Below are 12,632 nucleotides of genomic sequence, written 5' to 3'. Positions count from 1 at the left end.
TCTTCTATTTTAAGGTCGTACAAGAGGAAACTAAAGTACTTTAGGAAAATGGTGATAAAGGGATGAAGTTTGAAAAAGACTCAAGTTCAATTTATAATGAGATATTTAAATTTCCTTTTATCGATGTGACTCTAAGTTCAAATCCCCCATAATGGGATATTTTTTAAATGACTCTTTAAAAAGTGTCACTCAAGTCCATCATGATTTCAAGAAAGATTAGAAAATAAAATAAAGAGTGAATCAAAAAAAAAAAACCCAAAGAAGTGCGATATGTCAACTCTTACAAATATCACCAAACCAAAAACACCAAAGAGTTAAATCCCACTTCAAATTTTTTGGAGGATGAACAAACAAGGCATGTATTCTCAGAGGTAACCCAACCAACACTTCAAAAAGATCCTTGTGTAGCTACAATAACAAAGTTTTAAAAAGAATTGACATTGTTTACCAAAAACATGATCAAGATATGAGGAATTGGTTTTTTTCTAATAATAAGATATAGAGGAGATTACAAAAGATTAAAAAGGATAAGCAATAATTGAATTAAGCTTGGATTACTTTCAAATAATATAAGGAAATTGTTGGCTCTCTTATCTTCCCAAATACAAGGATCATTTGATACCTATTGCATTTTATTATGGACTAAAATGTGATATTGTTATAATGCCTACAAGAATGAAATTACCCTAAGAATGTGACTAGGGAATTAATCAAGGATTTAAAGGTATATATTATTTACCTTTTATCACCATGTTAAGAAATTTTAATAATGCATTTTTAGTGGCCTAAAACACTATGACATCTGATGTTAGAGTAAAAATGATAGAAGAAAATAACAATAATTAAAAATATATATATTAAAAAGGGGTAATGGACATTAATTTCGAAACTACACTAAACTTGGATTCAATAAAATCGCTCAAATAACCTCTTCATAAGTGGATGTTTAATATGGGCTATAAGTGTGAATGCATTTTCAAAAGTTTGAATAATTTGAAAATGATTTTGGAAGAAGATAAAGAAAATATTGATCACATTTCTAAAAACATACTTCAAAGACTTTGACTCTGAACTTCAAAGAAAGCAAGATTCTCAAGTGCTTACTATTGATGAATTGAGGACAAATTATGAACAAAGAAAAGTATCGACAATATTATCAATCTATATGTGTATAAAAAACAAAAGTAGACGAAGATAACCAAAACAGATACAACATTAATGTGGTATAGGAACCATTACTAAGATTTTAATGCTAAGGCAAAGGATATAAGGAAACAAACAGCTTTCTACGAAAAAGGAAATGAAAATGCAAATGTTCCTTAGTTCAATGATATCTCAAAAGTAGTCATAGCCCTAAAAGTGTACAAGGAAATTCAAGTGACTTAAGAGGTACTTGCCAAAAAAGATAAAAGAATAGAGGATCCAAGGCATATGGGTTTAAGAAACTAATTTTGGTTTGAGTTCCATATTATTTTGGTAATTCTAAATGAGTTTCATATTATTTTGGTAATTGTAAAATAATTTCTTGTATATTATATTTTAATTTATTTATTTCGGATAGTTTCTTTGTAAGTGACCCAAGGAGATGCCAAAGGAATATTTATTCTAATTTGAATCCCTATGCAAAGGATCAACATTTTTTTTCTTCTAATTCCCCCCTTTGCTTTGACAAGCGAGTGCGACCTAAACTAGAACCATTTTTGTTTTAGTCGTTTAAATTTAATTTTATGTTTTAAATGGGGAGGAAAAGAAAGAATGGAGTAGATGCATCATGAATGTAATTTATTAGGGGGTTACTGATTTCAAGATGTTCTTTGTGACATTATTGCCTTTGCCTCTTTTTATTTCATCTTGATGATGGATCTCTATTTTCATAATGTGTGTGTACACATGACTCTCATCTTTGTGTGACGAGAAGAGTATGTAAAATTTGTCATGCTTTTGTGAAATATTTAAGTCTTGTGTATTGTCTGCGAATACCTCATATTGATGGGTATTCATTAGAGTCTTTCTCCACTTCTTGGTTAAAAGCATATCCCATTGAACATATTAAGATTATTAAAAAAGGGACTAACCAAGGAGCCAATATATTGACCAATAGTTATTAAAAATATTTTTCAAAGCATATTTTAACTTTAATCCCTCACATGCAATGTCTAAACTCTTATCCAAACATTATGGTTCAACAACACTATATATAATACTATAGATAATAATCAATGAACAAACTTTTTGTGAACAACTTTACCAATTTATCCCTCATTGAATTAATGTCACTATAATTAGAATCCAATTAATGTGATTTGACTACTCTATATCATAATACACATTAAAAAAAAAAGGAACAAACTTTAGATATTTTTAGCCTCACTAAATAAAGGTTGATTTCAACATCTATTCAATTTCTTGATTCTATTGCTCACCCTATATGATTTTAATATTCATGCTTGTACATCCATAAATCAATTCATACATTAGTTTTGAACTTCCAAAAGATATTTTACAATCAACATTATCTTCAGAATATAATCTCTTGCACTCAATTTTGGAAATCTTTATCTACATAATATAATTCAACACCACCATATGAAAGTGCAAATAACAATCAATTAATAGTGTTGATTGTTTTTTTGGTGGGAGAGCTGATCCCTTTTTCCCTCTCTAGTAAAGATTCTTTTAAAGATTCCTTTAAATCTAATCTGACCCAAATGATTTGACAACCCATATGATTCAATGCATAGATAATAATAATGCAGATTGAAATCAACGAACAAACTTTTTGTGGCCAAAGTTACCCCTTGCTCCCTTGTTGACTGAAGGCTGTTTTGAAACTGTTCTCACCCTCGTGATTTAACAGCCCCGTATTATAATCCACATAAAAACTTTAATCTCGCCTGTTCAATGTCTTGGTTTTATTACGCAGTACGCACACAAGACTATTATAAGTTTATTGTAGAAATCTATGCCCTTTTCACTTTCTTACATTACGTAGGCGCATTATGATACGGGCATCAAAGATTACTTTGTTTGCCAAAGATGGCAACATCACAGTCCGTAGCAAAGAGACGAGACACTGCAAACTTGTCATCAGTCCCTTCCAAAACAGCGCCCACCTCAACGGGGTTCTCAAAGCCAGCTGAGTACGTCTGCCCCAGAACCCCGGTCACATGAGGGCTGAGCTTCGAGAAGTTAAAACTCAGCTGCAATTGCGCAAAGCTGTCCTCTTCAGTGATGTCGAAGCCATGAACACTAGACTCCTCCGCCGTAACGGGAACAACCCAGGCCGTTAGACTGAGCAAGTCAGCCACTCGCAGTTTTACAGCATTGACATTGAGGACATGCGTGATCTTGACCTTGACCGAGCTCAGTCGGTCCTCCCAACGTGCGCCTTTGTGGGAAGGTGTTAATTATTGTTAGTTGGACAACTGTTATTTCTGATCCGAAAATAGCAGTAGTATTTATAGGTAGCTTGGACAGCTATTCGTCTTTATCTATGAATAGCACTAGTATTTATGGGTGGTTTGGACAGCTGTTTGTCCACTTGCCAAAAATTAGTAAATGGTTATTATTTACTAATTTTAGTGATTCCTTTTGGACACTTTGCAACCAATTCTATTATTGGCTGTCGATTTGTCTTAATCTCAGCCGTTGGTTTGATTTAATCTCGGTCGTTGGTTTACTAACAGGAGTAGTATAAAAAGGGGTCATTGCATTTGGATATGAAGCTTTGGAGAAGCAGTTTGCAGTGTTAGCAAACAGTCTTGCAGTGTTAGCAAGGGCGCAGTGTTAGCATGGGGATAGCAGTGGGGAATATCAGCGGGAGAAATTAAGAGGTTGTCGGAGTTCTGCCAGTGAGAGGCAAGGAATTTTGTATCTCTTGATTTGCTGAAGTTTAATATAATTCCTCATCTGTAGAACTGGTTTTCCCTTAGGAGTTTTTTCAGGGGCAATTTGTCCAAAAATATTGTGTTCATTGTGTTGCACATTTCTTTCTGTATTTTATAAGTGAAGTTGTAGTTGTGTTATTTTTCGATATTAGCTGGGAATTTGTTTTCAGCAGTTTAATAATTGTTTATGATAGGATATTAATAATCAGTGACTGCAATAGTTTGATTTTTCACATGGTATCAGAGCATTGTTAAGGGTAGAAGAGTTTTGCCCTAGGAAAGAAATTTTGATCTTTTTAGATTTATTATTGCTTTAAACCCTTGAGATGGCTTCAGCTGGTTTGAAAGATCATGATAGATTGGATGGTGCCTCAAATTTTGGTGTCTGGAAGGCCATAATTTCTTTATTGTTGGAAGAGAATGGTATCAAGGATTATACTACCAGTGGTGTACCTATACCAATGGATGCAACACAGCTTGCAGCATAAAGGAAGGACGATGCCAAAGTGAGGAGGATTATCCTTGATGGTGTCAAGGATCATATTGTTTCACATATCTTGGAGCTAGATACAACAAAAAAGATGTGGGACGCCATTCTAAATCTGTACCAGAATGCTACCACCAACAAGAAGTTGATTCTCAGAGAGAAGCTAAAGAATACCCGAATGAATCAGGGAGAAGATGTCACAAGTTACCTCACCAGGCTCAGACTTGTCAAGGATGAGTTAGCAGCTGTTGGAGATAGCCCTAGTGATGATGAGCTAGTGAGAATAGCCCTAAATGGGTTTACTAAACAATGGAGTGTCTTTGTTCAAGTTGTCAGTGGATGAGATACTTTACCGAGTTGGGATCGACTATGGACTGATTTCACTCAGGAGGAGTTTAGACTTAAGTCTTGTCAATGGAGCCAACAAGAGTCAAAAAAATGAGGTGGAACAAGATAATGTTGCCCTAGTGGGTAAAGGAAAAACAAAGAAAGGATCTAGCAAAGGATCAAATACACAAAGTGAAAAGAAGAAGAAGGACTTTTCTAGGGTCAAGTGGTTTGGATGTCACAAGTTTGGCCACTATGTCAGTGATTTTCCAGAGAGGAAGAAGGGTAAGAAGTAGGTGGCAGCTTCAGCAAGTCCAGAAGAACTCTCAAGTAGAATGGAAGATGAGTTTGCACTCATAGCTTGTATGGTTAGCTCAACCTCATAGTGTGTTTGGTATATAGATAGTGGGGCATCATTTCATATGACAGGAGTTAAAGAGTACTTCTCCAGTTACAAGGAGGAGGACACCAACATTCAAATTTCTATGGGAAACTTTTCCAAGTTCAACCCTGTTGGGAAAGGGACTGTTCAGTTTTAGAGGGAGAATGGAAAGATAATTCCACTTCATGATGTGTTATATGTGCCAGGCTTAGGTATGAATTTGATTTTTGTATTTGTTCTTTAGGATAGGGGGTATAATGTACTCTTTAGAGGGACACATGTGTTGATTAAGCACAAGGATTGAAAATCACCCATAACTATTGGAGTTAGGAGTGGTTGCCTTTATAGATTGCAGTTTGATACTCCTAAGGCACTTATGAGCAACAGTAATCCTAGAGATTTTGGAGAGCTATGGCATAGGAGGATGGGCCATATTCATCATGGAGCACTTAGATTACTTCGTGAGACCGTGACAGGTGTTTTCAGAGGTGAGCACAAAGCATGACGATGTATATAAGGGATGTGTGTTGGGGAAGTTTGCGAAAGCATCTTTTTCAAGGAGTGACACCTGATCTAAGGGTGTTCTTGATCTAGTACATTCAAATGTTTGTGGACCAATGTCGACGAAATCTCTTAGAGGATATGAGTACTATGTTAATTTTATTAATGATTTCTCTAGAAAGACTTGGATATACTTCTTGAAAACTAAGGATGAGGTTTTCAGTTGATTCCAAGAGTTCAAGGCTCTTGTGGAGAACTCGATAGGAAAGAAGATAAAAGTTCTTTGGTCAGACAATGGAGGCGAGTACAAAGGAAATGTCTTCCAGGAGTTCTGCACCAGAGAAGGAATCAAGAGAGAATGGGTTGTTCCTTACAATCCACAGTAGAATGGAGTTGCTGAGAGGAAGAACCGTTCTATATCGGAGGCAGCAAGAGCTATGCTACATGACCAGGACTTGCCCCATTACTTATGGGCAGAGGCGTATAATACAACAGTCTACATTCAAAATAGAGTTCCACACAAGGTGCTAGGGAAGATGACACCAGAGGAGGCTTTCATAGGGAAGAAGCCAGATGTTAGTCACTTCAGGATATTTGGGAGTTTGGCATATTGCCATATTCCTGGAGATACACATACAAAGTTAGATCAGACTGCAGAGAGGGGGTACTTTGTTGGGTACAGTGAGACCTCAAAGGCATATAGGATTTTCATTCTGGGGACTAAAAGAATTATTGTTAGACGGGATGTCAAGTTCATGGAGGACAAGGCATTCAGGAGATTCAGAGATTTGCCAACAGATGATCAAAGTGAGCAGCTAGCAGAAGCTCCAAGACCAAGTCAAGGGCAGCAAAGCTCAAGTACAGTTACCAGTACGAGTGTAGACTCAGTTAGTGAAGATTCACAGAGTATGGAGCAACGGGTGCAACAGAAAATGTATCTAGAAGACTTAGAGGTTGACATTTCATCCTCTACAATTGGCAGCAGGAGCCATGTGGTTCCAGATACACAAAGGGATACTCAAGAGTTTGTGGGAGCTCCTAAGAAGAGTACTAGATAGCGAAGACAACCAGCCAAGTTCAATGACTATGTGGCATTAGTTAGTCAATTGGTAGATAGTGAGTCTTCTAGCTATCAGGAAGCTACAAAACATTAGGTATGGCAAGATGCTATGGTTGAGGAATATTCTTCAATAATGCATAATGATGTGTGGGAGGTAGTACCTAGACCAACAGATAGGGTTGTAGTTGGATCACGCTGGATCTATAAGATAAAGCACGGTGCAGATGGTAGCATCGAGAAATACAAGGCTAGGTTTGTGGGAAAGGGGTTCTCTCAGAAGGAGAGAATAGACTATGAGGAGACATTTGCTCCAGTTGGCAGGTATACTTCTATACGAGCTATAATCTCACTTGCAACACAGATGGGATGGCAAATCCATCAAATGGATGTCAAGACAGCATTCCTCAATGGTGAGTTGAAGGAGGAGGTATACAATGAACAACCAGAAGGCTTTGTAGCACACAGCAAAGAGACCCACGTGTGCAGATTGAAGAAAGCATTGTACGAACTCAAGTAGGCTCCTAGAGCGTGGTATGAGCGCACTGATACATACTTGCAGAAAATGGGCTTTGTGAAGAGTGAAGCAGATGCTAACCTCTACTACTTGATGGTTAGGGGTGAGATTCTCATTCTTGTTCTTTATGTGGACGACCTATTTCTTACAAGTTCACTAGGGCTCATAGTGGATTGTAAGAGGAACCTTGTAGAAGAGTTCGAGATGAAGGATTTAGGACTTATGCACTACTTTGTAGGCATGGAAGTGTGGCAGACAGATGCGAAGATTTTCCTTGGTCAAGAAAAATATTGCATTGAAATCTTGAAGAAATTCGGGATGGAGGATTGCAAAGCTATGCCTACACCCATGATCACGAATTGGAGGAAGGTAGATACAACTAAGGAGAAGGATGTAAATCCCACTTTATATAGACAGTTGATTGGTTCACTTATGTATTTGGTCAACACTAGACCAGATATAGCATTTGCAATAAACTCTCTTAGTCAATTCATAGTTGAACCAAAGAGAATGCATTGGATAGCGGCTAAGCATGTGCTACAATACTTGTGTGGTACAGTCGAGTATGGGATCAGATATGTTCGAGGTGAAAGTATTAGGTTGATAGGCTATACTGACGCAGATTGGGCAGGAAGTACAATAGACAAAAGGAGCACTTCAGGGTGTTGTTTCAGCTTGGGATCAAGAGTTGTATCTTGGTTTAGCAAGAAGCAGAAGTTTGTGGCTCTAAGTTCAGCAGAGGTAGAATACATAGCAGCTAGCATGGCAACATGTGAAGCTATATGGCTTCAAAAGTTGTTAGTAGCCTTGTTTGTTCAAAAGGTTGAGACTACTATGATACATTGTGATAATCAGAGTTGCATCAAGTTGTCTGAGAATCTAGTGTTTCATGATAAGTCTAAACATATAGATATCAGATATCACTTCATCAGAGATTGTGTACAAAAGAAAGTTGTTCAGCTACAGTACATACCTACAGATGAGCAGGTAGCAGACATTCTGACGAAGGCTTTGGGAAAGGTCAAATTTATCTTTTTCCGAGATAAGATGGGTGTCATGCAGAACAGCTTCCTCGCTAAGAGGGAGTGTTAATTATTGTTAGTTGGACAGCTGTTATTTCTGACCCGAAAATAGCAGTAGTATTTATGGGTAGCTTGGACAGCTGTTCGTCCTTATCTATGAATAGCACTAGTATTTATGGGTGGTTTGGACAGTTGTTTGTCCACTTGCCAAAAATTAGTAAATAGTTATTATTTACTAATTTTAGTGATTCCTTTTGGACACTTTGCAACCAATTCTATTATTGGTTGTCGAGTTGTCTTAATCTCAACCGTTGGTTTTGATTTAATCTCGGTCATTGGTTTACCAACAGTAGTATAAAAAGGGGTCATTGGGTCATTTGGATATGAAGCTTTGGAGAAGCAGTTTGCAGTGTTAGCAAACAGTCTTGCAGTGTTAGCAAGGGCGCAGTGTTAGTGTGGGGATAGCAGTGGGGAATATCAACAGGAGAAATTAGGAGGTTGTCAGAGTTCTGCCAGTGAGAGGCAAGGAATTTTGTAACTCCTGATTTGCTAAAGTTTAATATAATTCCTCATCTGTAGAACTAGTTTTTCCTTAGGAGTTTTTCTAGGGACAATTGTCCAAAAATATTGTGTTCATTGTGTTGCACATTTCTTTCCATATTTTATAAGTGAAGTTGCAGTTGTGTTATTTTTCGATATTAGCTGAGAATTTGTTTTCAGCAGTTTAATAATCGTTTATGATAAGATATTAATAATCAATGACTGCAATAGTTTGATTTTTCACAAGAGGGTGGAGGACGCTTCAACCATCTGCAAGGAGACTCAGCTGCTCCATGCCATCTTCCCACCGACCGACTTTCTTGGCCCCCACGAAGATCTCATGGGATCCCAAGCGCATGCCGATCGACTTCACCCCTGTCAAGTCGTGCTACTGCTCTGAAACAAGTATAAAATATTAATAGAGATAAATTGGTTGATTGATTGAACAGATAATGTTGGCATTAGAATACTAATCAACCCTAAACGTATTTAACTATTTACAAATAAGATTCTAGAATGTAAAACATACATCAATAAGTATAACTCCAAAATGGAGCAGAAATTTTGAAAAGCTACTAGATATCCGGCCAAGCTCTTGTTCATGGGTTGCGCTCTTGCCCATGAAGTGAGCGTTGATGTGCAGATCTGGGTCGGAGACAAGGTAGTAGTCACGGTCCATTTTTCCGTGGAAATAGAAGACACTCGCATCACCGCCTGTGAATCGCGGGTCGTGGAACACCGCACCGGGCTTGTCACACGCCGCAGAAAAATTATAAGATGCTGCACAGTGCACAACACTACATCAGAGATCCATATAATAAAGGAACTCTGATACAAATTTTGAAAGGAAACATCTTTTCAAGAAAACAATCTCCTCACAAATCTTGAAAGGAAACAAATTTTCAAGAAAAAATATTGTATAATCCTGTTGTTGTATACATTAGTATTATGATCGAATATAATGTGCCTTACTAGAGTTGTCCCTGTAACATCTCACCTTGCAGCGCTTGCAACTGATGTGGCATCTCTCAGGACAGCCCGACGGACACTGTTTAGACTGTCCTTAGCAGCTTTTGTAATTGGAATCTGAATAGCTGGCAAAACATGCCCTGGCTTGGGCAGCAACCGCTGCACAGACCATGATAAACAGTAGCAATTTTATCGACGCCATTGTCTGAGATTTTTAGTCGCTACAATACGTTGCAACTGGATATTATAAATACGAAAAGAAAGGGCAGCGAAAGGTCCACACACACTTTTTTGGTAATTGATGATGAGATAGATTGATTTTTTATGCACTGTTTCACCTATCCTTCACTAATGTTACATCTAACTTTCGTATGTGACATCTGTCGAAATTAATTTGTTATCTTCTATAAATTGATGATTGACAATGCAATCTGTAGAGCATATATTTTCTTCTGATTTCTCCTTTGTGCCTGATTTGTTTTTAAATCTAGGTGAACCATTGATTATCAGCGGAAGTTGTTCGTATACAAATTTATTTACCCAGATTACTTTAATGATCTAGAATAAAAACTTAGTTCTGTAAGGTAAGAGGATATACCTATAGAAACTGAATGCAACCACGCAAAGAAAATAGAATAAAATAGATATTTTTTACACAAGCCTAGCTCTGCTAAGCAGAGACCAATTTCTTTTATTCAATAGACACAAATTAATCGGATTACATTACTTCTTTATATTAGAGAGGATTGCATATTATTCGGCCTAATTTTCTCATTTAAACTAATTGTCCAATTCTACAACCATGGACATCCACTCCACTGGAAGCAGCTCAAACAAATATAAATTGCCAAGTTCTCAAATTGATCTTCTTGCATGGGCGTGCCATTTAGAGAAGACTCAAACACAACTCTTTCTAATTGATACTTTAACTAACATAAATGGTGGAGATAATCTAAGATTTATTTTTCTTTAAACAGTCCCTGTTCCTGTGCAGTGAACTACCGGATCACACTTGATGATAGAATTGGAGTCAAGCAGTAGTTATCTACAATACCCAGTAGGTTCAAGTCTCTCAAATAGCTGCATCAAATGTCTACATCTTTCAATTATTTGAATAGAACTTTGAGGACTCAATTCCCCTTGTTCTTGAGCCTAGTTCATAGTTATCCATCAATTTCTATTAGAGATTCTATGATTCTTACAAGTCCAAGGATGGTGGTACACAAGACACTATAACCTATGGAGTAAGTTGGTACAATGATAAAGACCAACAGAAAATACTTAGACAAAAACAAGTCTTTTTTTCCCATCTATGTTTCTGCATCTTAGAAAGCCTAGTAGTGAGAGATGTTCTTTAAACACAATTTGTTGAAATATTGAATGAAGTTTGTTTTCTGTTGGAGCCAAATGCCCACCTACCACCCTAACAACCTACAATAGTCAAAAATAATGAATGCAGGTAGGTGAGTTTCAAACTTGGGAAAGACGGGGAAAACATTTTTGATGGGAGACAAAAGGAATGTATCAGATTCATTTGATGAGATTAGAGTGAAGAAATCAAAGCAGAAGAGTTGCAGAGTAGAGAAGAAAAGAGAAGAAAATCAATCAGCAGATCTAGTTTTCAAAGTTCAAAAGACAAAAGAAAGGTTGTTCTTTTGTCTATAGTTGCATGAGTGTCCTCTTGTCATTCTGTAAGCTCATTGTTTATTGGATTTTTCTTGTGAAGCAGTGATTACTCTAGGCATTGGTGTATGCAACCATTAGAGCTACAAGTTTAAAGTCTTAAGGTTTATTAGTTTGAAGATTTTAGAGTATTTTGGTTGAATTCGAATGCTTCCAATTTTTTGTAATAGTATTAGCATATTTTTAATAGAAAGAAAGCAAGCAAGAAAACATACTAAAATCTATTGTTCTTCTTCCCCTCTTCATTGCATAATATTTTGCATTTAATAAGTTCATGTTTCAAAGCATCATCCTTCGGCTCTCTACATCTTAATGGCAATCTTTTATACTACCCACTTGGTCTAGCCTTTGACCAAGCTCACTCTTTACTATTTTTACCAAGCTCACTCAATGTCCTCTTTTTCTCAGCACCACTTGGTAGTGGCTACCGAGCTCACTTAGCATCCCTTGTTGCTAAGCTCACTTGGCGTCCATTGTGTCAAGTTTCTCTCTTGTGCCAAGCTAACTCGACACCCACTCCTATCACTCAGCATCCATTGGTGCTGAGCAAAACTGTCACTCGACACCTTCATGTGTTGAGCAAATTTTTTAGGTTTGTGATTTTATTTTTCACATGGTATTAGAGCTTTGAGGCCCCACATCCATAGTGAGTTAGGGAAATTTTTTCTAGGATATTTGACATGGTAGGAGATGCAGGAAAGATAATGGCAGTAACCACCATCTTTTAACAGACAGAACTATGATACATGGGCAAAGAAGATGAAAATCATAATGGTTGCGAATGATTTGTGGGAATTTGTGATAAATGGATTCAATGATGTTTTAGTCCTAGCATTGTATGCTACCCTCACAAATTCACAAAAGACTTAGTTGAAAGATTCAAGGAGAAAGGATCCAAAGGCATTGAGTCTTATTGAGGTAGCTCTAACAGAGACAATTTTTTCCAAGATTGTAGTAGCAAATTATGCAAAGGATGCATGGGATATCCTTGAGATGAACTTTATGGGAATTGTTAAGGTTAGAGTAGTGAAGCTACAAATGATCAAAAGAGAGTTTGAGAACCTTCAGATGAGGGACAATGAACCTATTGCAAAGTTTAGCTCACAAGTCTCCACTTTGATAAACCAACTCAAGTTAAATGGAGAAGACTATGATGAGAAGAGGATTGTAGAGAAGATACTGAGGAGTTTGCCTCAAAAATATGACAACCTTTTGATGACCATAGAGGATGAAAAGGACCTCACCACTTTAACCATGGAT

At 37.0% G+C, this 12,632-nt stretch overlaps 1 protein-coding gene across 1 annotated transcript; it reads right to left on the bottom strand.

Moving 5' to 3' along the window:
- Positions 1-3,011: 3,011 nt before the first annotated feature.
- On the bottom strand, positions 3,012-10,069 carry LOC149544398 (uncharacterized). Its single transcript, XM_089795967.1, has 5 exons — positions 10,055-10,069; positions 9,718-9,848; positions 9,250-9,517; positions 8,988-9,108; positions 3,012-3,388 (listed from the first exon to the last, which is right to left on the bottom strand). The coding sequence occupies exons 1-5, from the start codon at positions 10,067-10,069 to the stop codon at positions 3,012-3,014; spliced, it is 912 nt and encodes a 303-aa protein (XP_089652093.1).
- Between the last annotated feature and the right edge of the window lie 2,563 nt (positions 10,070-12,632).

Source organism: Cupressus sempervirens, chromosome 8 (assembly GCF_028749045.1).
Source record: "Cupressus sempervirens isolate cs-2001-9-10 chromosome 8, ASM2874904v1, whole genome shotgun sequence".
In the NCBI taxonomy this organism is placed as follows: Eukaryota; Viridiplantae; Streptophyta; class Pinopsida; order Cupressales; family Cupressaceae; genus Cupressus; species Cupressus sempervirens.
The sequence above is the reverse complement of the archived record's forward strand: the minus strand, read 5'-3'. Positions and strand labels throughout refer to the sequence as shown.